We start from the raw sequence: 26054 nt of genomic DNA on the forward strand, positions 1-26054 counted from the left end.
TTCCCCATTTTCTTTTATCCTAGATCTTCATTTTGCTACTCATTTTATTTCTCATCCTTGTAATTTGTCTGTACTCATCACCTTTGGACTGAAGCTGCACAGTGCTTAGTAATGTATTATCATTGACATCTTATTTTCTCTTATGCCTCCCCCTTCTTGATTGTCACCCCTTCCCCTCACATGGGGTGGGTCTGTCACATCATGGGGTCTGACCGACCTGCCCTTCCTTTTTAACCCTTCCCTGCCAACCACTGTTTTCTTCCCAAGGAAAGAACAAGTAGTTCCGAAAGCTTGGATATTTTTGTGTACTTTAATATTTGTCTCTTGGCCACCAATTCTGAAATAAGGGCCAATAGTTCTGCCTCATAATTTTGTTGATACCAGATTATTAATATAAGTCCAGTGCAGAGGTTTGCAAACATAACCATGGATAAAGCAAGACTTTCTCTTAGAATTATGTGTTTTTAGTTAGTACAACACTGCCTAACCTAGTGCTCAGCAATTGCACATCTGCCAACAGCTAAAACCTGTAATCAGCATCATAAGCTGTGAGGAAGAACAGTTGACCCAAAGGGACACAGAGATGAATTGGCAGTCATCAGCTGGGTCCTCCCAAATTCTGCTAATTGTACAAAACTGTAAAGTGCAAGGGATATGTGCTTTCTGTGTTGCAAGTGCACACACTGTAACTATTATACTTGAAGGTCAGACAGTTAACGTGGACTGGTATTCTAGAGAATGCTTTCATAAAATTAAAATAAGAAAATAGAAACAGGAAATATGCAGGAGTCCATAAGAGGGTTGTTCATCATGCATGTACTCATTGGTTGGCTCAGTCACAAGTGTTCCATGGAATACAGAATTTGAATCTTTCTGTATCTCACTTATAATCCAGATCTGGCTCCATTATATCTGGGAAGCAAGAGCTTGTGTCTGTGAGATGTTCCTGTGCGAGATTTACTTGTAAGGCAAATTGTAAAACTTTAACTGTACTATTTTGGGAAATAGTTAAGCATAAAACTTCAAGAAAAGGCCTTTAAAATTATATGAAGCAAGAATCTGAAGCACTTGCACAAAATGTTTAGAGTGACTTTTGTGTTTAGGGAATAAAAGGAGGAGGAAAACAGAGGAATAGGACAGTACGTTCTTACGTTCTTCTTATGGCATGTGGGTCGGCCACACAAGAAAACATACAGCAGTGAACTGGATGCTTGTAGTGAAGATCAAAATGTATGGAACAGTTACAAGTTGTCTTTGTCCAGCAGTGGAAGTAGAATGGTTATTTCTGATCATTATTATTATTATTATGCCCTGTAAAATACATTCCTGAGCTCAAAATAGTCTACTTAACTCAAGTAAATGCAACAAACTTTGTTGGAAATACTGAAAAACATAACTAATCTGCATCCTCCTTACTCCATTTGATGTACTTAAAATGAAAGTGCTTTTATTTTGGACAACTGAAAAACATAACTAATCTGCATCCTCCTTACTCCATTTGATGTACTTAAAATGAAAGTGCTTTTATTTTGGACAAACTGAAGTGCGTATTACAACTGTATTGTTTCTCTCAGGCACCAGTAAATGCAAAATGTTATTACATTTCATTATGAAAAAGATACAAGGTACTGATGTGTTACTAACGTTTCAGGTTTACACATTATACTCCCTAGCAATGCAACAATTGAGTAAACAAGACCATTATGATTTTGGACTTCGAAGCATGGTTGCTTTGCTCAGATATGCCGGCCGTAAAAGAAGAGGTTTTCCAGATCTTCCAGATGAAGAAGTGTGTTGTTTTCTTTTTTAAATTTACATAATTTGTGTACGTGTGTGTGTGTGTGTGTGTGTGTGTGTGTGTGTGTGTGTGTGTGTTTGTATGTATGTGCAAATGTAGTATGCAAGAAATTTTTACGGAATGTTACTTATGATGTTAGTAAGCAAACATATGCATTGCCTGCGTAAATGATTGCCTTTGAGTTCTGATACATACATGATTTTCATTGGAAATTCTTTTAATTCAGTATATTCAGTAATATGTAGTTAAGTATAAATAATAATGTGATCCTACAGTTATGTTTTACACCTAGTAGCAACTGATTTTGATATAGCTGATGCATTGAAGAGTGAATGATCCTATTGCAATGGCAGATTGCACAGTTTGGCATGTCACATGATCGGGAGGGGTTCAGATCCTTTCCTGGTCATTAGCTACATAACTGGGTTCAGAAAGGGCAAGGTGCATGTTTTTGGCATATTTGATCATAGTGAGATTGTAGATGCTCTATACATGGCCAATCCCACCCCTGAAATTGTGCAGACACTAGACTTTCCACATTCCACTATGTACTGTGAATATCTCAATTGTGCAATAATTTGTCAGTCACTATCTTTCTTTAATGCTCATGTTTGTTTTAATCAAATTTTCTTTGTTGAATATAATTCTGTGACCTCTAATTACGAGGGTTGGAACTTTAATAGCGGCAACTATTTATTTACAGCTTGTACAAAATAGATACATGTTACAGAGTTTTACTGATCTTCAGAGTACCGGTAGTTACCAGCATTGTGTATAACCCATTGCTAGCAATGTGGAAGTCGTAGGGTACTCTTAGCAGTGCCAGTTGTGTTGACAGTTCGAGCGGCGCAGTCTATTGCCCAATGAATTTGTACCAGTTCTGAAGTGAATGCTGTGAAGTGTTTCCTTCAGTTTAAAAATAGAATTGAACTCATGAGGGCTTAAGTCAGGGGAGTCCATTATGTGGTATAGGACTTAGCAGCCCCATCAGTCAAACAAATCAGTAACAGCTTGCATTATCCTGCAAAATGATGGTCAGGTCCTGCAGAAAGTGTCATCACTCCTGTCTCTAAACTGGTCATAGGTTGTGTTCCAAAAATGAACAGCATAGAGATTGAAGTGATGGCACTTTCTGCAGGACCTGACCATCATTTTGCAGGACAATGCTCAAGCACGTACAGTGCAAGCTGTTACTGATTTGTTTGACATGACACTTTCTGCAGGACCTGTCCATGATTTTGCAGGACAATGCTCAAGCACATACAGTACAAGCTGTTACTGATTTGTTTGACTGATGGGGTTGCTAACTGCTATACCACCTACTGCACTCCCCTGACTTAAGCCCTTGTGAGTTCAACTTGATTTCGAAACTGAAGGAAATACTTCACGGCATTCGCTTCAGAACTGCTACAAATTCTTTGGCAATAGACGGCGCTGCTCAGACTGTCAACTCAACTGGCACTGCCAAGAGTATCCTGTGACTTCCACATCACTGGCAACGGGTTATACACAATGCTGGTGACTACTTTGAAAGTCAGTAAAACTTCGAAACACCTATCTATTTTGTACGAGCTGTGAATAAATAGTTGTCACTATTAAAGTTCCAACCCTCGTGTATGTCACCAGTTAAAATTATCACTTTTTTACAGTCTGTTTTTCTTCTGGTTAGTCTAGGCAGCCCAACATTTCCAAGAAACTTTCTTTTCATTAAGTTGCTTCCAGCACTCTTCACTTTTAATTTTCTTTAGTATTCTCCTCTTTTTTGCTCACTTTTCTTTTAATCAAATTTTCTAGGTTGTATGTTATTCTGTGATGTCTAAGTAAAGGTCATCAGTTAAAATTATCACCTTTTTACAGTTAGTTTTTCTCCTTGTTACCCCAGGCAGGCCAACATTTCCTCAAAAGTTGTTCCTTCTTATGAGGTTGCTTTCATTGCTCTTCACTTTTAATTTTCTCTAATGTTCTCCATTTTTAACGATTCTTTATCATTTGCATCACAAATTGTTGGGAAACTCAAAATCTCAAGTTCAAAGAATAAACAGTTATCACTCCAGTTAGTTTCTCTTCTTTATCAAATTTATTTATTTAATTTAGATATCTCTTCTTGTCTTGACTTGTCTTAAAGTTTCCTTTCTTTAATCATAAGCCCTCTTTGGAACTTGCAGCCAGTCACTGTTACAACAAATGCAGTGTAGCAGCTGCATCTAATATGGGTTGCTGTAAGTTGTATGTAATAGTAGTTTGACCATTTACTTCCAGCAGTCTTCTGGACTTTGTCATCTAAGCTGTATTTATTCTTTATTATCACTACAAAAATGAAATACTAACCTAAATGTGGTGTAACATTGGATAGAATGAGGGCTGTTCAAAAATCATTCAAACTTATTTTTTGTTGAAGAAACTATAAGGGGTATCGGGGCACACATGATCTCTATGTTTGTAGTCAATCAATCAGTCTCTTTATACATCCGCTAAGAGTATACATTATATGTATGTAATCAATTACAATATATTTTCTTATATTTAATTTGTTTCAAAAACTTGGATAATAAATACAAATATTTTATATCAGTACATATAAATAATATTTCTTGTCTATATTCAGATATTCTTCAATTCATAAAAACTATGTGTTGGTAAAAATTGTTTAAGATCTACCTTGAATTTATGAAATTCTTTAATTTTCTTTATTGTAGCAGGCAATGCACTAAAAAGTATTTTGGGCTGGTGGTTTACACTTTTTTGGTAGTGCGCTCCATTGTGGGTGTCTGTGAAAATAATCTTGTGCACATGCCTAATTTTTCTTCATGACACCCCGAACAACCAGTTGTCGGCTAGCCATTGACAAGCGAATATGTGTAACTGATATCATTGGATTTTGTGTTGTGGGCACAATGACAGAAAAAGTGGAACAATATCATTGTATCAAATTTTATTTTAAGCTTGGCAATTCTCCAATTGAAACAATCCACAAGATTCAACAACTGTTTGGGGATGAAGCAATGAGTACCACACAGATAAGAGAGTGGTACAACTGCTCATCAATGAAGAGAGAATCACATTCAGTTAGGCCCTCAACATCCACAAGCGACATTGTTATTGATCATGTAAGGACCCTGTTAATGTAGGACAGACAAATCACAGCCAGAGAATGTGCAGATAAGGTTAAAGTTAGGATTGGATTCATTCATTCCATTTTAACCCAACAGTTGGACTATAGGAAGGTCTCAGCAAAATTTGTGCCAAAGTTGCTAAGAACTGAGCAGAAGCAACTTCATTTCGTGATTGCACAGGATATGCTGGATACTGTGAACAATAATTCCAACTTTCTTAAAATAGTCATCACTGGTAATGAGTACTGAGTTTATGGGTCGAGCCAGAAACAAAGTTGCAGCCATCACAACTGATGCATCCATTATCCCCGAGACCCAGAAAAGTGAAGCAGGTCTGCAGCAATGTGAAATTCATTGTGACCATATTTGTGATTCCAGTAATGTGGTCCAAATGATTATACCCCAAAGGGTACTAGTATCAGTAAGGAATACTTCCAAGAGGTTCTGCATTGCCTTCATGAAGCAGCTAGATGCAAGTGGTCAGACGTGCAGGCAGTGGGCACCTTCACCGCAATACTTTAAAAATTTGTATAGATTTACTGAAAGAAGATATAGACCTGGGTTTGTGTCACTTTGTAGGGAAACACATCAAGTTTTTTTACCTTAAACTAAAGGTGTTGCATGTGGCTTCCGTTAGTTACCCCACACACATCCGGTCGGAAGCCAATTTCTCCCCAAACGCGCTGTGGTGGCGTGGTGGCGTAAATTCTTGCTCTGAATTCAAATAGAGAAGCTGGCACAGGAGCTATCCCCATTTAAAAAAAAAAAAAAAATTTTCGAGTGGCATCAAGTCTGGGGAACATGGGGGCCAAGCAAAATTGGCGCAACACAGCGAGTCCATTGACCCGGAAAGCAATCACTGAGAAAATCCTGGACATCAGCCAGTTAGTGGGGTCGTGCACCATCTTGCCTGAAGTAAACATTTCATTCTTTGTCATCCTCATCAATTTGTGGCATTAAAAATTGTTACAATACATCCAGGTACACTATCCAGTTGATGGTTCTCTCACAGAAAAAAAGGAGCTGTACACTTTGCTCTTGCTTAGGGCACAAATGTACCCTGTTCTACAAAACATTTATGCTGCTCATAAACTGTAGGCCTACTAGGAGGATCTTTAGTGTATTTGGTATGGAAATTACGCTGAACTGTTGTCAGTGACCTTGATTCTTCAAACAAAAACAAACAGCTAGCACACCTGGGGTCCAATGAAGGCAGCCATCTTTAACACAACTGCTGCTACCACTCCTTGTGGTGCATTTCAGCTCTAGCAAACTACGTGAGACAAAACTTGATGTATTTCCCTACAAACTGACACTACAATCACCTCTATAGGTACTATGAATTAATTTATATGAGTTTTCAAAGTTGTAAAGTCCTTTTTGAAACACCCTATAATGCAGGCATCATTCTCAGTTAATTCAGAGTTTTTTGGCCAAAAATAGTACAGCTTCAGTTTGTCAGCGTTCCTATTCCCTTGACCTAGCACTGGGTGAATTCTGGTTTTTCTGTAAACTGGAAAAGACTCTGAAAGCGACCAGATTTGAGAGCAGGGAAGACCTTGCAGAATTTGATGGAGCAGCTACGCACTGTTCCTAAAGAGACTTTCCAGCAATGCTTCGAGCATTGGCAGCAGAGTTGAGTGAGATATGTTGAAGCTGAAGGGGACTGCTTTGAAGGTGACTGGTGTCAACAATTGTATCTGAATAAAGACCGATTTTATAAGTAAATATTGGATACTTCTTGAACAGCTCTTAATAGTTGTCCATATTTCAACTACATTAATGATGTTTACAAATCTGAGATGTTGTTAATTCATGTTACAACAGCTGCCTTTCATGCAAAAGTCCCTCTAGCTCCATTTCCAATATGCCTATATCATTATAATATTTGATCCATGCAGTGGAGCTCTTGGTTCGAACAGGGGGTTGTAATTATATCTGTATAATAGTAGTTTGAGTGTGTACTTCCTTTGTTAATCATCTAGACCTCATCACCAAAGCTCCTGTACCAACTTTAAATCCAAGATGTTATCATTTCTTCACCATATTTTATGAATAAACTTTCCACACCATTTGTGATTTAACGCATCATATATTTCCCTTTACTTTAGTACATCAGCAACTCATACTAATCTCATTTGTTAATGCTTCCACATGGAAGATTAGTGTCAAAAAGTCTATATCCAGGGCAGAATCATTGGAATATTTACTTTTGCATCCAAGGAGGTATTTCCTCTGATTAAGTTGTCATGACTGCATTCCCATGCTGAAGAGGAACATTGTCCCTCAATATGGCACACCAGATGCTCAATAAAAATAAAACCAATGCACAATAAATGCACATTTTCACTAAACATATTATTTTATGTTATTATTTTCTAACTTCATAAACAAAATTTGTTGTGTTATTCACTCCTCTAGAGTGGTATGTGTGACGAAACCTGCTATTGACACTTAGCCTCATTTAAGTTATTTCATACTTAGAACCCATAATAAACTCACCAGATATTCCTACTTTCATGTAGAATGGCTTATTATTCTCACAGTTACAACCTCTAATACTTTGGAGGGGAAGGGGTGGGGGGAGGAGGGGCGTTGAGTCGAGAACAGTATAATCTAACTTTTTTCTACGAGAACACACAAAACTGCTCTCCAGTATACTGCTTCTCCAGCGTGTCATGTCTCATTGACTGGAAAATCCTTGAACCCCCATCCAAATCCTACATTTGATCACCCTGACAATCATCTGACTTCCATAATGAGCAGTCACTTGACAAGAGTCACATAAATCCAGCACATGTTGTTGTAGTCCTGGCACCCTTGTCTTTGTTACCTTGGCACACATAGATATCATTTGTTTCAACTTTTGTAATTCTATATGGACCTAGATTCTTGTTGCTTCTGTAATGCAGCACTCCTTGAACTCTGGAGAAGTAAAGCAAGTCCCTCTGTCAGCAATAAGTTGGACTGGGTTTCCAACAGTAGTTTCTGCAATTGTATCTTATTAATTGCTTCTGCTTAATTTGTAGTCCTTACAGGATACAGCCAAGTAAATTTGGTAAATGCATCAGTAATACTTAAAATGTGATTACGTCCTTTGTGAATTGAATGAAGTAGTCCATGTGATAAGTATATAAAGGCTCACTTTCTTGGAATAAAGGATGAAGGATACCTTCCTTTTTTGCTGAGTTCTTATTTGCAATTACACAATTAAAGATTCTTTTCACCTTTTCAGTTAAATCTCATATACAATAATCTTTCTTACTTCCTCTTCATTTAGCTTAACCTTTCTCACACACAAGTTTGATGATTTCACATTGTATAGTGCATGGAAAGTATTTCTTCCATCATAGAATTTGAAAAGAAGTCCATCTCACATTAAGAAGTTTTCACAAGGCATTCTTTGAAAATACTCTCAATTGCTGTCAAACCATCATCCTTCTCTTGAGCTTTCCTGATTCTAGCTGTTAAACCATCCACAAAATCAAACAATAGATTTACACAATCACTTAAGGTATCTATGTTTCACCCTAGAACCAGATCATTGCTTGATGGTGTAAAAATACTCTTCAAGGGTGAAAGCCCATCTTGCTGTTCTCATTGATAAGTTCTTCTTATCCAAGTCTTTTGGAATGCAGCACAGTCTGTTGCAATCATAAAATGCATTCCTAGCAAATATACCCAGAATTTCTTAAAGGCATAAACAATAGCTGAAAATTCAAGGACATAACTGCTGTATTTTTCCTCTTGCATTTTTTTCATTTTTTAATTTTTTATTTATCTATTTATTTTTTACTCATATACGAGACTGAATGGAGATTTTTGTCACGACATGGATCCAAAACATTCTTTATTTGCATCTGTGTGAAGTTCAGTCTTGCATTTTGGATAGTCATCATCTTGGACAGTTTCCAGCCACTGGCTGGGTCTGTCGGGAACACAAGCCTCTCCACCGTGTTCTGTCTTTCCACCATTCCCCCTCTTCCACCTTCGTCCAGTTCTCTCCTCTTCTCACCACACATTCCTTCACTCCCTTCACCCATCTATCTCTTGGTCTTCCTCTGGGCCTCTTCCCCTCCAGTTGCAGATCAAACATCCTCTTTGGAATTCTTCCCTCATCCATTCTCTTCATGTGTCCATACCACTGCAGTCTTGATTTTTCTATCCTGTCCTGTACTGGTTCCTCCTTTAGTCTTTCCCTCACATACAAATTTCGCAATCTGTCTCGTCTTGTTACACCCAACCTGCTCCTCTGGAACTTCATTTCACTAGCCTGTATTCTACTTTTGTCGCTTTTGTGCATTACCCATGTCTCACTTCCGTATGTCAATATGGGGACAAAGTAGGTTCGGTATATAATTCCCTTGGATTTCTGTGGCACCTCCTTGCTCCAAATAAGCCCCCTAATGCATTTGTAGAACTGCCCTGCTTTTCTGCATCTTTCATTTATTTCCATTGCGTTTCCCCCCTTACTTTCAATCACGCTTCCCAGGTACTTGAAGTTCTCTACCACTTGTAGTTTTTCCCCTCCACAAGTTATATCCACATTTGGCCTATTCTTCTTCCTTGTTGTGACGATTATTTCACTTTTCTTTGCAGAGAAATGCATTCCATATTGTGCTGCCGTTGCCTCCCATGCATCTAACTGCTCTTGCACCTCCTTCACGCAATTTCCCCATAACATCAGGTCATCGGCAAAAAGCACTGCTTTCATTTTATGATCTCCAATTGCATCTGATACTTGCTGTAGGATTTCATCCATAACAATAATAAACAATAAAGGTGAAAGTGCACTTCCCTGTCGCAGCCCATTTTCCAGCTTGAACCATGCAGTACGTTCCCTCCCCACTTTCACACAACTCTCACTTCCCTCATACATTTTTCTGACTTTTCGTGTAATCTCTTCATCTATCCCTTTTGCGTTCAGCACATCCCAGAGCTTGTCCCTACAGATACTATCATACGCCTTCTCAATATCCAAAAAGGCCATGATTAAGTCCTTCCCGTACTCATAGTGCCTTTCCTGCAGTTGCCTTACCGCAAATATGAGGTCCGTTGTTGATCTTCCCGGTCTGAAACCGTACTGCTCCTCTTGCAGTCTACTTTCAATACTGCTTCTTATTCTCTTCTCCAGCATCTTTTCATAGATTTTTCCACAGTGGCATAGCAGGGTGATTCCTCTGTAGTTCTCACATCTCCTTTTATCCCCTTTCTTGAAGATCGGGACTATAATTCCTTTCTTCCAATCCTCAGGAATTCTGTTCTCCTTCCACACCACCCTCAGCACTCTGTATAGCCACTGGGTTCCTACTTCTCCTGCTGCTCGTATCATATCCACTGTTACTTCGTCCCAACCTGGTGCCTTGCCCCCTTTCATCCTCTTTATGGCTTCTTCCACTTCATTCATTTTGGATAGTAGATTTTTAAAATTGGATTTGATGAGAGGATGCCTTTGAGCATCTCGAATGATTGCCTCTGCTCTTCCGAGAAACTCATCAGTTCTCTTCAAAAACTGGCATTTTGCAAAATTAATTTCTAAACCATATTCTGCTGCAGTTTCTGACACTAAACCAAGCCATTGAAGTGCCTCATAAGCAGTCTTTGTTTGTATTATACTACTGTCCATGTAAATAAATACAATATTCCCTTGAGCCAGTGCTGAGAAAAAAATGTTTATATAACACTAGAACACTGGAGGTGAATTTGGTAGTCCAGATAGAACTAGACCTGTACTGTATTGTATTTTTATTGATCCAGGCAATCATAGTATTGTACAGCTGTACATATGATATTGGACAGGTCAAGAGAGCTATCTACAAGTAATTTTTACAAATTGATTTTTACATTATTTTGTAGCAAGGAAATTATCTATCTTAAACAAAACAGTTAATACAAATCATAGAATTGTATTGTTGTACATACGATATTGGACAGGTCAAGAGAACATATTTGCAATGTAATTTCTAATAAACCGATTTTACATTATTTTGTAATGAGGAAGTTAGCTATCTTTAACAAAACAGTAAATACAAATGTTGTACAGTAAAATACAAACAGCCAATACAAATGTAATAGTAAAATAATCCAGTATATTTCATAGACATGCACAGTATATAACAATCCAGTATATTTGATAGACATGCACAGTATATAATTTTCAGACCTAATTGAACATTTATCATAAAATTGTTTACAATTTTAACTCCTTTCAAAAAAATGATCAACTGCATAAAAGCGCTGGTCCAAGAGATATTTTTTAACTTATGTGTGAAGGCTCTTGGGTTGTTTGTTGCTTTGATTTCATTTGGTAAATTGTTATACATTTGTATCCCAACATTTAAAACACGTTTTTGGTAGCAGGTAGTTCTGGACTGAATCATATGTAGGTCAGATTGCTACCTTGTTGCATAGTTATGAATATCTCCATTGAATTTTAATGTGCAGTCATTGTTAAACAGGTATGACTTGACAAATGAGACGATATTATAAATGTAAGCAGGGGGCAGTGTCATAATGTCATTTTTTTTTTAAATGTTGTCTGCATGATTCATTATATCTTAGGTTACAAATTATGTGTGTTGCCTTTTTTTGCATTTTGAAAATGTATCTACCTCCAGGTGAGTTCCCCCAAAATATGATTCCATACTGTAATGTAGAGTGGAAGTAAGCATAATATACATGTATGAGAACAGGTTTTGTGACTGATTTTTTAGTATCCTTAAAATGTAACACACAGTTGATAGCTTTTTTGAGATATAATTTGTGTGTCTCCTTTGTGGCTGGTTCTTGGTGTTGGTTGGAGGTTTGGGGGTGTGAGAGGAATTGGCGTGGTAGATTTGTTTTTGGATTAGGTCTGAGGGACAGTGCCTATCTGTGAAGGCCTTGGTGAGACCCTAAGCATGCTGAGCAAAGGAAGTTTGTCACTGCAGGTACGCTGTTCCTGGATGGCCAGGCTGTATGGGAGGAATTTTTTGGTGTGAAAGGGATGGTAGCTGTCAAAATGATGGTACTGTTAGGCGGTTGGTGGGTTTAATGTGGACAGAGGTGCAAATATAGCCATCATACAGGAGGAGGTCAACATCTAGGGCCGTGTGAAGCACGTGGGAGAGAAGTGTTGAGGGTGTGAAGGAATGAAGATACGGTGTCTTAGCCCTGAGTCCAGATCATGAAGATACCATCAATGAATGTGAACCAGACTTAGGGTTTGGTGTTGTGGGAGACTTGGGAGGTCACCTCTAGATGGCCCATAAAAAGGCAGCCATAGGAGGAATGAGGTAGTGAGTTTGAAGTCTGAGGGACATAGAGAAAGGTAGTGTTCAGTAGTGTTAAGACTGTGAGCATGGGGGTTGTTGGTGTATAGGAAGGTGGTGTCAACAGTGATGAGTAAGGATCCAGGATGTAAAGGGGTGGGGATGGTGGAGAGTCAGTGAAGGAAGTAGTTGGCGTCTTTCACATGGGAGGCTAGATTGTGGGCAATTGGTTGGAGGTGTTGGTCAATGAGGGGTGAAATTCTTTCAGTGGGGGCACAATAACCAGCCACAGTGGGGTGTCCAGGATTGTTGGGTTTGTGGATTTTGGGGAGCATGTAGGTCGGTGTGCTGGGTGTCATAGGGGTGAGAATGGAAATGGATTCAGGGGAGATGTTCTAGAAGGGGCCTAAAGCTTTAAGTAGGGATTGGTGTTTGTGTCGGTCATCTTGGATGGGATCACTCAGGCAGAGTTTATAGCAGAGCAGTCAGATAATTCGTGGAGGCCTTCTCCCAGGTAGTCACTGCGATTTATAACAACAATCGTGGAACCTCTGTCTGCATGTAGGATGATTAGGTTGGGATTTGTTTTAAGGTTGTGTATAACGTGTCATCGTGCCCTGAAATGAGGGACATTCTACCTGAGACAATTTCCACCCCTCCTGAAGTGGTGTTCTGTTGCCCACCCAACCTCCACAACATCCTAGTCCATTCCTATGCCACTTCCAATCCCAATCCCTCGCCACAAGGATCATATCCCTGTGGAAGACCCAGGTGCAAATCCTGCCCAATTCACCCAACCAGCACTTCCTATTCCAGTACTTATCTTTCTCCATCTGGGACCAGGCCACCACTGAAAGCAACGATGTCATTTACCAGCTGTGCTGTAATCATTGCACAGCATGTTTTATTGGTATGAGTTCCAACCAGCTGTCCACCAGGCTGAATGGCCACTGCCTAACTGGGGCCAAGAGCAAAGTAGACCCCCGGTGACACAACATGTAGCTGAACAAAACACATTTGATTTCAGTGACTCCTTCACTACCTGAGCCAACTGTGCTTTCCTCCACCACCAGCTTTTCAGAGCTGTGCAGATGGGAGTTATGCTTACAACAGGCGCGCGGTCTGAGGCACCATGTCACAGTCCACGTGCCCCCCCCCCCCCCCCCCCCCCTCCACCCCATCCTGTCAGAGGTTTGTTCTCTGTTCCCGTAATTATACCGGCTTCAACCTACTGTAACATAGTGTCCTCACACCCTCCACCCAACAGTATCCACCGTGTCTGTCCTACCAACTCCTTCCCATTCTCATCTCCCAACCTGTTTATTTTCAGTCCTCTGTCTTCTTTGCTCCTCTCCTCTTTTGCTCCTTTTTCCCCCATTACATGAATTTTGTGTAATCATAGTTGTCTTGTTACCCATAGACATACTGGAACAAGGCGAAAAATTTTTTATTGGGTTTTCTGGATTTTTTTATTTCGAATTGTCACTTTTTAGATCAGTTTACTAACCTGTTATTAGACTCCATAATCAAAACTTGACTCAAGAAGACCAGCAAAATACCCTTCCACTATTATAATAACCTTTTCGTAGGACTCAAATGGTTTCCTTACATATGAGGATAGGTAACAATCAGAGGGTGCCAAATCTCATGAACAGGTTGGATGTTCCATTAATTCATACTACAAGTCCTTCAGTTACTTGCACTGCCAAAGCACCTTTGTGGGCATTTGATGTAAGCCTTTTTTTCCCTTCCAATGCAGGCCTCTTCTCATGTAGTTTTTCATCCATTAAGTCCAGAAGACTAGCATAACATTCACCAGTTATTACTTTACCCTTGGCAAGGTTTCCGAAAGTGCTGTTTAATTTATGGTGTGGTATTCTGGACATAAATAACATCCACAATAGCAAAGCCCAGTAAACAAAAGCAGTTGACTTCTTGCAAAACAGCGCAAACATTGCTAGGAAATATGTTATCATATTTGCTTTCGGTAGTATTCAACAGGTGTGACTTCTTTCTCAAAATTTTCTGATGTTTAAATAAGCACCATAGTCCTTCTGATATGTCTGTGGTAGAGCCACTTCATACACCTGTAATAGTTGATTGTACAATACAATTTGTACATTTCCTTCTTATTTTATTCATGATAGCTGCTCCAGGATTGTCTTCAAGAGATGTACAGCTATATTTATTTAAGCCTCCTGTCTCTGAAAGGCTAATGGGCTCTGTGATCATAATTAATCATGATATTCACTGGTTGTTTAACCATGGCTTCCTTGATAGTGTAATCAGGAAAATATATAATTAGATTAAGAGAACTAAATGTGGTTGCAGGTCTGAAATATCATTTGATGCTGGGAAAACATACAAAATATTTATCTATTTATTTGTGTAGTAAACATTTACCAATTTTGACATTATACATGGCACCCAATTTTTCATTTACATTAAAGGGGCCCTCAAAGTTTAAGACAGTATGTGTTCTGGATTATTAGTATGATGTTGGTCTGCTTAAATCTAAAAGCTTATGTGTAGAATGGTGAGACTGCTTTTTGTGGATCTCTTGTGTATTTCAGGTAGTATTATTGGCCATGAAGGATATGAATAATGCCAAACTTACTTCAGATGATCTCCCATTATTCAACGGAATTACGTCTGATTTGTTTCCACAAGTGGAAGTCCCTGTTTTAGAATATGATGAACTTACAGCTGCAATAAAGGCTGAATTAAAGGCAGAAGGTCTACAGGTACAGTAGTGTAGAATTATTCAAATGTAACGTAAAGTATACAGTAAGATACCAGACTTAAAAGAAACTCTTTTCTTGACTATTATTTCTTTTATGTATACTGAACGTTCTGTAGCATTACAGTCTGTAAGCCGGCCGCGGTGGTCTAGCGGTTCTAGGTGCTCAGTCCGGAACCGCGCGACTGCTACGGTCGCAGATTCGAATCCTGCCTCGGGCGTGGATGTGTGTGATGTCCTTAGGTTCGTTAGGTTTAAGTAGTTCTAAGTTCTAGGGGACTGATGACCACAGATGTTAAGTCCCATAGTGCTCAGAGCCATTTGAACCATTTGAACAGTCTGTAAAATTTTTAGTACCTGCCATAGTTTTCCATAGTTATTTTTGTTACAGTCATGCTTCTATTTGTAGCAACTGATTTCTGATTTTTTGCTCCCCTTTTATTAAAAAAGGACACAGATATAAACTATAGTACTCAAAAATATTTCCTTTGTGAGTGCATTGCACAGGATACACTGAGCCTTAGAAGGACAACTGAGGAATTCTTGAGAAAAATGGAGCATTTATGATTTCAACAGTCAACAGTAACAGCCTGGAGACTCTCATATACCACTTTACAGTAATACTTTGCAGTATTAGCTTGAAATACCATTGCAACATTTAGAGATGTGGCTCTCTGACAGTTCAAGAGACACTTTTAATGAGGTTATGCAGATTTAACAGGATAATCAATGTTTGTGATGATTTCAATGTCGATCTTGTATCTGTAATGTACTAACCAAGAGCATTAAGATTTGTTGATTCTACATCTATAGCTATGCTCTGTGAAGTGTGTGGCAGAGGGTATGTCCCACTGTACCAGTTACTAGACCTTTTTCTGCTCCGTTCACATATGGGACATGGGAAAAAATGAGTGTTTAAGTGCCTCTGTTCATGCTGTAATTAATCTAATGTTATACTCATGATCCCTCTGGGAGCATTATTTGTGTCTGTGTGTGTGTGTGTGTGTGTGTGTGTGTGTGTGTGTGTGCGTGTGTGTATGTGTGTGTGTGGGAGGGATGTAATATATTTCTATGGTCATCATTTAAAGCTTGTTCTTGAAACTTCACTAGTAGATTTCTGGGATAGTTTCTGTGTATCTTCGTGAGTCTGTTAGTTCAGTTCTTTCAAACATCTCAGTGACATGAATTTTAAAATTTTCCCGGCGAATTGACTATTCAAACAAATTTCAGGCTTGCAGCCGGTTGTTGTTCAATACTTCGCACGATATTTCAACTGGGCACCTGCCAGTCATCTTCAGGTGAGCCGTCGCAGACTGGCGAAAACATCCTCCATTCCGCAATATATAGCGTACTGTAACTATTCTGAACATTGTATTTCTACTGGACATTCAATGGAGTATGAGAAAACAATGATTTTGTCCACAGCAACGTCTTTCTGGGACTCCATTATTAAAGAATCCGTAGAAATACGACTGGCGGAAAATCTGTTAAACCGTGACAGCGGCTACCAGCTGGACAGTGCATGGAATCCCATCATCTCCACGATTTGCTCAAATCGAAGACGACAGAGTGCATCGACGGCCGTGGCAAACAGCAACGCAGAGGGCGACTGAGTTCTGCTATTCCACCAGCGAGGGTGCTGCCAGCGGGCAGTGTGGTTCAACTATCAAGTTTTCGACGCATGCGCAGAATAGTTACAGTTCAGTATACATTGTGGAACAGAGGACGTTTTCGCCAGTCTGCGATGGCTCACCTGAAGATGACTGGCAGGTGCCCAGTTGAAATATCGTGCGAAGTATTGAACAACAACCGGCTGCAAGTCCGAAATTTGTTTGAACATCTCAGTGACACTCTCCCTGAGGCTAAACAAACCTGTGACCATTCATACTGCTAGTCTTCTTTTGTATGGGTCCCACACACTTGAGCAATATTCTAGTATGGTTAGCATGAGTGATTTGTAAGAAATCTCATTTGTAGACTGACTACATTTCCATAGTACTCTACCAATAAACTGAAGTTTACCAACGACTTCATGCACAGTTGAGCCTTTGTGATCATTCCATTTCATGTCCATGTTAAGTGCTACACTCAGTTTTTTGTATTAGTTCCACTTTGGATTATTTCCCACAGTAAAATTCCAAATGAGGAGTGAAAGACTTGGTCCAAAAGCCATTAAAATTTGTTTTCAGACTGAACTATCCTCATTTATTGTTAAAGCTATCCTAATTTATTGTTAAAAATAGAATGAATTTACAAGTTGGGTTTTGATTGTAGAAGGAAATTGTAGATCAGAATTTTAAAAAGGCTTGATTATTTTGGGATGACACAGGAAAGAGATTGACATAGCAGAAAGTGTAAATAAGAAGTTAAATTTTTTCTTAAACAAACTCCTGCTGTACAGGGGTACTGTACTGTAGATGTTTCATTAATTTTCAGATCTGTAAATATTTCAGAATGATACATGTGCACTATGATTGATGCCTGAATCGAATCATAAACTCACCAAGTTTGCATTTTATGGTACACAAATGTTGTATGAGAGCCCCACTGATCCCACAACACACATCAAGTTCATTCCATACCTTATGTAGCAACATACTGTTAGTGATCACCACAACAACATTGATATGTTCTCTAAGCTGTTGCAGCCAGTGTTCTTGGTGGTGGGGGTATGTACCCCCCAAAGGAAAAATTACAAGGTATTAGTTCAGGTGATCTGGGGATCAAGGTATCAAATCCATATTATCCTCACCATTATACCCAATCCTGTGAAGTGGAAGTTCATTGTTTAGGTTGTGATGAACATCAGTGCTACAATAAGGGGTGCTCCGTCTCATTAGAAGCTTAAATTTTCAGAATCAGCAGTCATTTGTGTAAACAACCACAGCTGCAACATATCAAAGTAATAGGTATCCATCACAGTCTTCTCACAGAAGAAAAACAGTCCATACAGCCTCATCTGTGACACTGCACAGAAAACATTAACATTCTGTGATCTCATTCATGTGCCACAAGTTCACAAAATTTTTTAGTGTCCCATATTCACACATTGTAGCAATTAAACTTGCAGGTAAATGCAAAGGTGCTTCACTGGTGAATATTATCTTGAAGGCGAAATGTTCATCCTCAAGTGGTTCTTGCATTGTGATGCAAAACTGAAGTCATCAGCTGTAATCTCCTGGTTTTAATTGTTGGACAAGCTGCAGATGATATGGTCTCAAATGTAAACTGCTGTCACGAAATCATCCATACAGTTTATTCCAAGTTTTTGTCTTGCACAGACCATTAATTTTTTGGACTGTGTATGAAAATTTCCCTTAACCTCTTCATGATTACATCTAGCACACTTGGTCGATTGGTACCTTTCTGTTTACAGAGATAACCAGGTGTCCCTAAATTTTTGATAGCAATGCATGATGCTCTGTTGATATGGCAATTCTTTTCTATAATTCCTTCTGCACGCACAGTGCACTGTGGTAACAGATAAACATTTCACATATTCCAATACACAAAAGGTCTTTTCTTACTTTGTTGCCATTTTGTCAAGGCACTGCACTTGTAATGCTATCTGGTGGGAAGTTTATGGTTCTATTCAGGCATCCGTCATACTTGTACATATAATACTTTGGAAAATATAGTGCTTTGAAACTGAGTGAATCGTTTATAGTAGCCCTGTACTGTGAGTATTGTTTTTCAGGAAGCAAACAAACGTAAAAAAGAACAGAAACAGGGGCAAGTGACAGATGACTTCTGGTATTTAAAGCATAAAACACCATTACCACTAGTATTGTAAAATTCTCTTATCTGTTATTAATAAAAGTGTGATGCACAATACTCCAAAAATAAAGCAGAAACAATTCTGGAACACTATTAAACAAAGAGGAGGATTGATACAAAAATTACCAACACATTTTTTAAACACAAGGCAATGCATAAATATTCTTGGCAGCAGCATACTAGCAAACTTCATTCTATAATAGACACACAGCAAAAAAAGTTTTGGATCACCCCATTTCTCAGAACTCCTGAAGATAGACATTGACTGTGGATATTGTATCACAGACAGTCCCTTTGACTGTTCAGAGATGTTACTAAACCTGCCCAAAGATGTAAACACCCATGAATGAGCATCACTTATTAGGCGGAGGGGCTCCGACAGCCAATCAGTTCTAGTTATTCTACCAGGAAGGAGGTACACGTCTCGTGTTGTCTGTAGTTCAACCATGCCTAGACGGTCAATACTGCGATCATGTCTGCTCATGTCCGCATTGTTACTTTGTGCTAGGAAGAGCTCTCAACAAGGGAAGTGTCCAGTTGTCTCGGAGTGAACCAAAGCGATGTTGTTTGGACATGGAGGAGATACAGAGAGACAGGAACTGTTGATGACATACCTCACTCAGTCTGCCCAAGGACTACTACTACAGTGGATGACCGCTACCTATGGATTATGGCTCAGAGGAGCCCTGACAGCAATGCCACCATGTTGAATAATGCTTTTTGTGCAGCTACAGGATGTTGTGTTACGACTCAAACTCTGCACAATAAGCTGCATGATGTGCAACTTCACTACTGACATCCATGGCAAAGTCCATCTTTGCAACCACAACACCAAGCAACATGGGCCCAACATTATGCCAAGTGGACCACTCAGGATTGTCATCACATTCTTTTCACTGTTGAGTGTCGCATATGCCTTCAACCAGACAATCGTCGGAGACATGTTTGGAGGCAACCTGGTCAGGCTGAACACCTTAGATACACTGTCCAGCAAGTGCAGCAAGGTGGGGAGGTTCCCTGATGTTTTGGGGTGGCATTATATGGGACCGACGTATGCCGCTGGTAGTCATGGAAAGTGCTGTAGTGGCTGGAAGATATGTAAATGCCATCCTCCAACCGATAGTGCACTCATATTGGCAGCATACTGGTGAGGCATTCGTGCTCATGGACAACAATATGCGCCGCCATTGTGTGCATCTGGTGAATGACTTCCTTCAGGATAACGGCATCACTCAACTAGAGTGGCCAGCATGTTCTCCAGACATGAACCCTATAGAAAATGCCTGGTATTGATTGAAAAGGGCTGTTGATGGACGATGTGATCCACCAACCACTCTGAGGGATCTACGCCGAATCGCCCTTGACGAGTGGGACAATCTGGACCAACAATGCCTTGATGAACTTGTGGATAGTATGCCATGAGAAATACAGGCATGCATCAATGCTAAAGGACATGCTACTGGATATTAGAGGTACTGGTATGTACAGCAATCTGGACCACCACCTCTGAAGGTCTTACTGTATGGTGGTACATCATGCAATGTGTGTTTTTCATGAGCAGTAAAAAGGGTAGAACTGACATTTATGTTGATCTCTGTTCCAGTTTTCTGTACAGGTTCTGGAACTCTCGGAACCAAGGTGATGCAAAACTTTTTTTGATGTGTCTATTATCAATAGAGTATAGATTTAAGTGTCACGAAGTTCTTTCTGAAAGTATTTGTGTGGAGTGTAGCCATGTATGGAAGTGAAACATGGACAATAAATAGTTAGATGAGAAGAGAATAGAAGCTTCCAAAATGCGGTGCTACAGAAGAATGCTGAAGATAAAATGGGTAGATCACATAACTAATGAGGAGGTACCGAATAGAATTGGGGAGTAGAGTAATTTGTGGCACAAATTGACGAGAATAAGGGATTGGTTAGTTCTGAGGCATCAAGTGATCACCAATTTAGTTGTGGAGGGGAGCTTGCAGTGTAAAAATCGTAGAGGGAGACCAAGAGATGGGTACATTAAACATGTTCAGAAGGATGTAGGTTGCAGTGATTACTCAGAGATGAAGAGGCTTGCACAAGATAGAGTAGTATGGAGAGCTGCATACAACCAGTCTGTGGACTGAAGACCACAGCAACAACGTCATTAGACAGACAAGTAGTTTCAAGGCAGCAGATGTTAAACCTTACAGAGGATCCCAGTGTGGATCAGACCATTATTTTGTAAAAATGAATAGTTTTTGGGCATGGAATAATGCAAAGAATGAGTCTAACGACATTAAAATGAATTCTACTGAGAAAGCTCAAAATGTACACTTCAGTATTGACAGCCTACAAGATAAAAGTATACAAACGTTCTTTGCTGCTGGAATGGGGGGAGGAAACAAACAAACAAAGAAACAAACATTGGAAGAATCATTTGAAGGAAGTACAGAAGAAATACACTGAAGTGTCAAAGAAACTGGTATAGGCATGTGTATTCAAATACAGAGATATGTAAACAGGCAGAATATGATGTTGTGGATTGGTATGCCTATATAAGACAGCAAGTGTCTGAAACAGTTGTTAAATTAATTAATGCTACTACAATGGCAGGTTATCAAGATTTAAGTTAGTTTGAACGTGGTGCTATAGTCAGTGCATGAGTGACAGGACACAGCATCTTTGATGTAGTGATGAAGTTGGGAATTTCCCATACGACCATTTCACAAGTGTACCATGAATATCAGGAACCCGGTAAAACATCAAATCTCTGACAGTGCTGCAGCCAGAAAGAGATCCTGCAAGAACGGGACCAACAATGACTGAAGAGAATCATTCAATATGTGATAGAAGTGCAACCCTACTGCAAATTGCTGCAGATTTCGATGCTGGGGCATCAACAAGTGTCAGCGTGTGAAACAGTCAAAGAAACATATTTTAAATGGACTTTCGGAGCCAAAGGCCCACTCGTGTACCCTTGATGACTGCATGACACAAAGCTTTACACCTTGCCTGGGCTTGTAAACACCGACATTGGACTGTTGATGACAGGAAACATGTTGCCTGGTCAGATGAGTCGTGTTTCAAACTGTATAGAGCGGATGGACGTGTACGGGTATGGACCTTGCACATCAGCAGGGGACTGTTCAAGCTGTTGGAGGCTCTATAATGGTGTGGGACGTGTGAAGTAGGAGTAATATGGGACCCCTTTCAAGATATGACTCTGACAGATGACACGTATGTAAGCATCCTGTCTGATCACCTGCATCCATTCATGTCCATTGTGCATTCCGATGGACTTGGGAAATTCCAGCAGGACAATGTGACACCCCACATGTCCAGAATTGCTACAGAGTGGCTCCAGGAACACTCTTCTGAGTTTAAACACTTCTGCTGGCTACCAAACTCCCCAGACATGAACATAATTGAGCATATCTGCGATGCCTTGCAATGTGCTGTTCAGAAGAGATCTCCACCCCGTCATGCTCTTGTGGATTTATGGACAGCCCTGCAGGATTCATGGTGTCAGTTCCCTCCAGCACTACTTTGGACATTAGTTTAATCCATGCCACATCGTGTTGCAGCACTTCTGCATGCTCAGCCCCACACGGTATTAGGCAGAGGTACCAGTTTCTTTGGGTCTTCAGTGTATATGAATATATAAAATCCAATGTTATAAGTATAGCAACTGAGGTGCTGTGCATAAGGGGAAACAACAACAGCCATACAGCAGAATGGTGGTTGAAGGAAATAGAGGTGGTAGTTAAAGAAAAGAGGAACACATTCAACTGAAGGTTGAATGATAAATCAGAAGTAACAAGAACAATCTACAAGGAAAAGAAGAATGAAGTGATAAAAAATAAGGATGGCAAAGAATGAAGCATGGGAAAGGTCATGTACCAATTCAATAGCAAACTAGGATTTCGGGGAGCGAAAGAAGAATGGCCAATATTAAAAGGACTTCGATCAGAGACAAAATCCAAAACCAATCTTCGACTGATAACACCGAAAGAATGGGACAAATATTTGCAGAAATTATGAAATGAGGATGGAGATAAGTATCTGGAGGAAGGAACAGTGGAAGAAAAGGAACAGGAAGGGGAGGAGATCCAAGTTTTAGAAAGTGAGGTGAGTAAGGTATTAAGAACAAGGAAGAATGGTAAATCACCTGGACCAGGCAGTATCAATCTGGAGCTCTTAAAATATGGTGGTGACAAAATTGTGGAACTAGCAACACAACTATTCAATAAAATGTTACGTGGAGTTTCAGTACTCAAGGAAATGAAGCTGGGCTATATTAATACTGTTGTTTGTTGTTGTTGTTGTTGTGGTCTTCAGTCCTGAGACTGGTTTGATGCAGCTCTCCATGCTACTCTATCCTGTGCAAGCTTCTTCATCTCCCAGTACCTACTGCAACCTACATCCTTCTGAATCTGCTTAGTGTATTCATCTCTTGGTCTTCCCCTACGATTTTTACCCTCCACGCCGCCCTCCAATACTAAATTGGTGATCCCTTGATGCCTCAGAACGTGTCCTAGCAACCGTTCCCTTCTTCTGGTCAAGTTGTGCCACAAACTCCTCTTCTCCCCAATCCTGTTCAGTACCTCCTCATTAGTTATGTGATTTACCCATCTAATCTTCAACATTCTTCTGTAGCACCACATTTCGAAAGCTTCTATTCTCTTCTTGTCCAAACTATTTACCGTCCATGTTTCACTTCCATACATGGCTACACTCCATACAAATACTTTCAGAAATGACTTCCTGACAATTAAATCTATACTCGATGTTAACAAATTTCTCTTCTTCAGAATCGCTTTCCTTGCCATTGCCAGTCTACATTTTATATCCTCTCTACTTCGACCATCATCAGTTATTTTGCTCCCCAAATAGCAAAACTCCTTTACTACTTTAAGTGTCTCATTTCCTAATCTAATACCCTCAACATCACCCGACTTAATTCGACTACATTTCATTATCCTCGTTTTGCTTTTGTTGATGTTCATCTTATATCCTCCCTTCAAGACACCATCCATTCCGTTCAACTGCTCTTCCAAGTCCTTTGCTGTCTCTGACAGAATTACAATGTCATCGGCAAACCTCAAAGTTTTTATTTCTTCTCCATGGATTTTAATACCTATTCCGAATTTTTCTTTTGTTTCCTTTACTGCTTGCTCAATATACAGATTGAATAACATCGGGGAGAGGCTACAACCCTGTCTTACTCCCTTCCCAACCACTGCTTCACTTTCATGTCCCTCGACTCTTATAACTGCCATCTGCTTTCTGTACAAATTGTAAATAGCCTTTCACTCCTTGTATTTTACCCCTGCCACCTTTAGAATTTGAAAGAGAGTATTCCAGTCAACATTGTCAAAAGCTTTCTCTAAGTCTACAAATGCTAGAAATGTAGATTTGCCTTTCCTTAATCTTTCTTCTAAGATAAGTTGTAAGGTCAGTATTGCCTCACGTGTTCCAGTATTTCTACGGAATCCAAACTGATCTTCCCCGAGGTTGGCTTCTACTAGTTTTTCCATTCGTCTGTAAAGAATTCGTGTTAGTATTTTGCAGCTGTGGCTTATTAAACTGATTGTTTGGTAATTCTCACATCTGTCAACACCTGCTTTCTTTGGGATTGGAATTATTATATTCTGCTTGAAGTCTGAGGGTATTTCGCCTGTTTCATACATCTTTCTCACCAGATGGTAGAGTTTTGTCAGGACTGGCTCTCCTAGGGCCGTCAGTAGCTCCAATGGAATGTTGTCTACTCTGGGGGCCTTGTTTCGACTCAGGTCTTTCAGTGCTCTGTCAAACTCTTCACGCAGTATCGTATCTCCCATTTCATCTTCATCTACATCCTCTTCCATTTCCATAATATTGTCCTCAAGTACATCGCCCTTGCATAGACCCTCTATATATGCTCCTTCCACCTCTCTGCTTTCCCTTCTTTGCTTAGAACTGAGTGTGCATCTGAGCTCTTGATGTTCATACAAGTGGTTCTCTTATCTCCAAAGGTCTCTTTAATTTTCCTGTAGGCAGTATCTATCTTACCCCTAGTGAGATAAGCCTCTACATCCTTACATTTGTCCTCTAGCCATCCCTGCTTAGCCATTTTGCACTTCCTGTCGATCTCATTTTTGAGACGTTTGTATTCCTTTTTGCCTGCTTCATTTACTGCATTTTTATATTTTCTCCTTTCATCAAATAAATTCATATTTCTTCTGTTACCCAAGGATTTCTACTAGCCCTCGTCTTTTTACCTACTTGAACCTCTGCTGCCTTCACTACTTCATCCCTCAAAGCTACCCATTCTTCTTCTACTGTATTTCTTTCCCCCATCCCTGTCAACTGTTCCCTTATGCTCTCCCTGAAACTCTGTACAACCTCTGGTTCTTTCAATTTATCCAGGTCCCATCTCCTTAACTTCCCACCTTTTTGCAATTTCTTCAGTTTTAATCTACAGGTCATAACCAATAGATTGTGGTCAGAGTCCGCATCTGCCCCTGGAAATGTCTTACAATTTAAAACCTGGTTCCTAAATCTCTGTCTTACAATTATATAATCAATCTGATACCTTTTAGTACATCCAGTGTTCTTCCATGTATACAACCTTCTATCATGATTCTTAAACCAAGTGTTAGCTATGATTAAGTTGTGCTCTGTGCAAAATTCTACCAGGCGGCTTCCTCTTTCATTTCTTAGCCCCAATCCATATTCACCTGCTACGTTTCCTTCTCTCCCTTTTCCTACACTCGAATTCCAGTCACCCATGACTATTAAAATTTCGTCTCCCTTCACTATCTGAATAATTTCTTTTATTTCATCATACATTTCTTCAATTTCTTCGTCATCTGCAGAGCTAGTTGGCATATAAACTTGTACTACTGTAGTAGGTGTGGGCTTCGTATCTATCTTGGCCACAATAATGCGTTCACTAAGCTGTTTGTAATAGCTTACCTGCGTTCCTATTTTCCTATTTATCATTAAACCTACTCCTGCATTACCCCTATTTGACTTTGTGTTTATAACCCTGTAAGTTACCTGATCAGAAGTCTTGTTCCTCCTGCCACTGAACTTCACTAATTCCCACTATATCTAACTTTAACCTATCCATTTCCCTTTTCAAATTTTCTAACCTTCCTGCCCGATTAAGGGACCTGACATTCCACACTCCGATCCGTAGAACGCCAGTTTTCTTTCTCCTGATAACGACATCGTCTTGAGTAGTCCCCGCCCGGACATCCGAATGGGGGACTATTTTACCTCCAGAATATTTTACCCAAGAGGACGCCATCATCATTTAATCATACAGTAAAGCTGCATGCCCTCGGGAAAAATTACGGCCGTAGTTTCCCCTTGCTTTCAGCCGTTCACAGTACCAGCACAGCAAGGCCGTTTTGGTT

The 26054-nt window shown here is 39.7% G+C and overlaps 1 protein-coding gene across 1 annotated transcript in view; it reads left to right on the top strand.

The window, feature by feature from the left end:
- The window catches only part of LOC124802831 (dynein axonemal heavy chain 2), a 1031222-nt gene that overhangs the window by 508283 nt on the left and 496885 nt on the right, over nt 1–26054 (top strand). The window contains 2 exon segments of the mRNA XM_047263843.1: nt 1652–1789; nt 14735–14905. Of these exon segments, the coding sequence (XP_047119799.1) occupies nt 1652–1789; nt 14735–14905 (309 nt within the window).

The sequence above is a fragment of the Schistocerca piceifrons genome, chromosome 6 (assembly GCF_021461385.2).
Source record: "Schistocerca piceifrons isolate TAMUIC-IGC-003096 chromosome 6, iqSchPice1.1, whole genome shotgun sequence".
NCBI classification, from domain to species: domain Eukaryota; kingdom Metazoa; phylum Arthropoda; class Insecta; order Orthoptera; family Acrididae; genus Schistocerca; species Schistocerca piceifrons.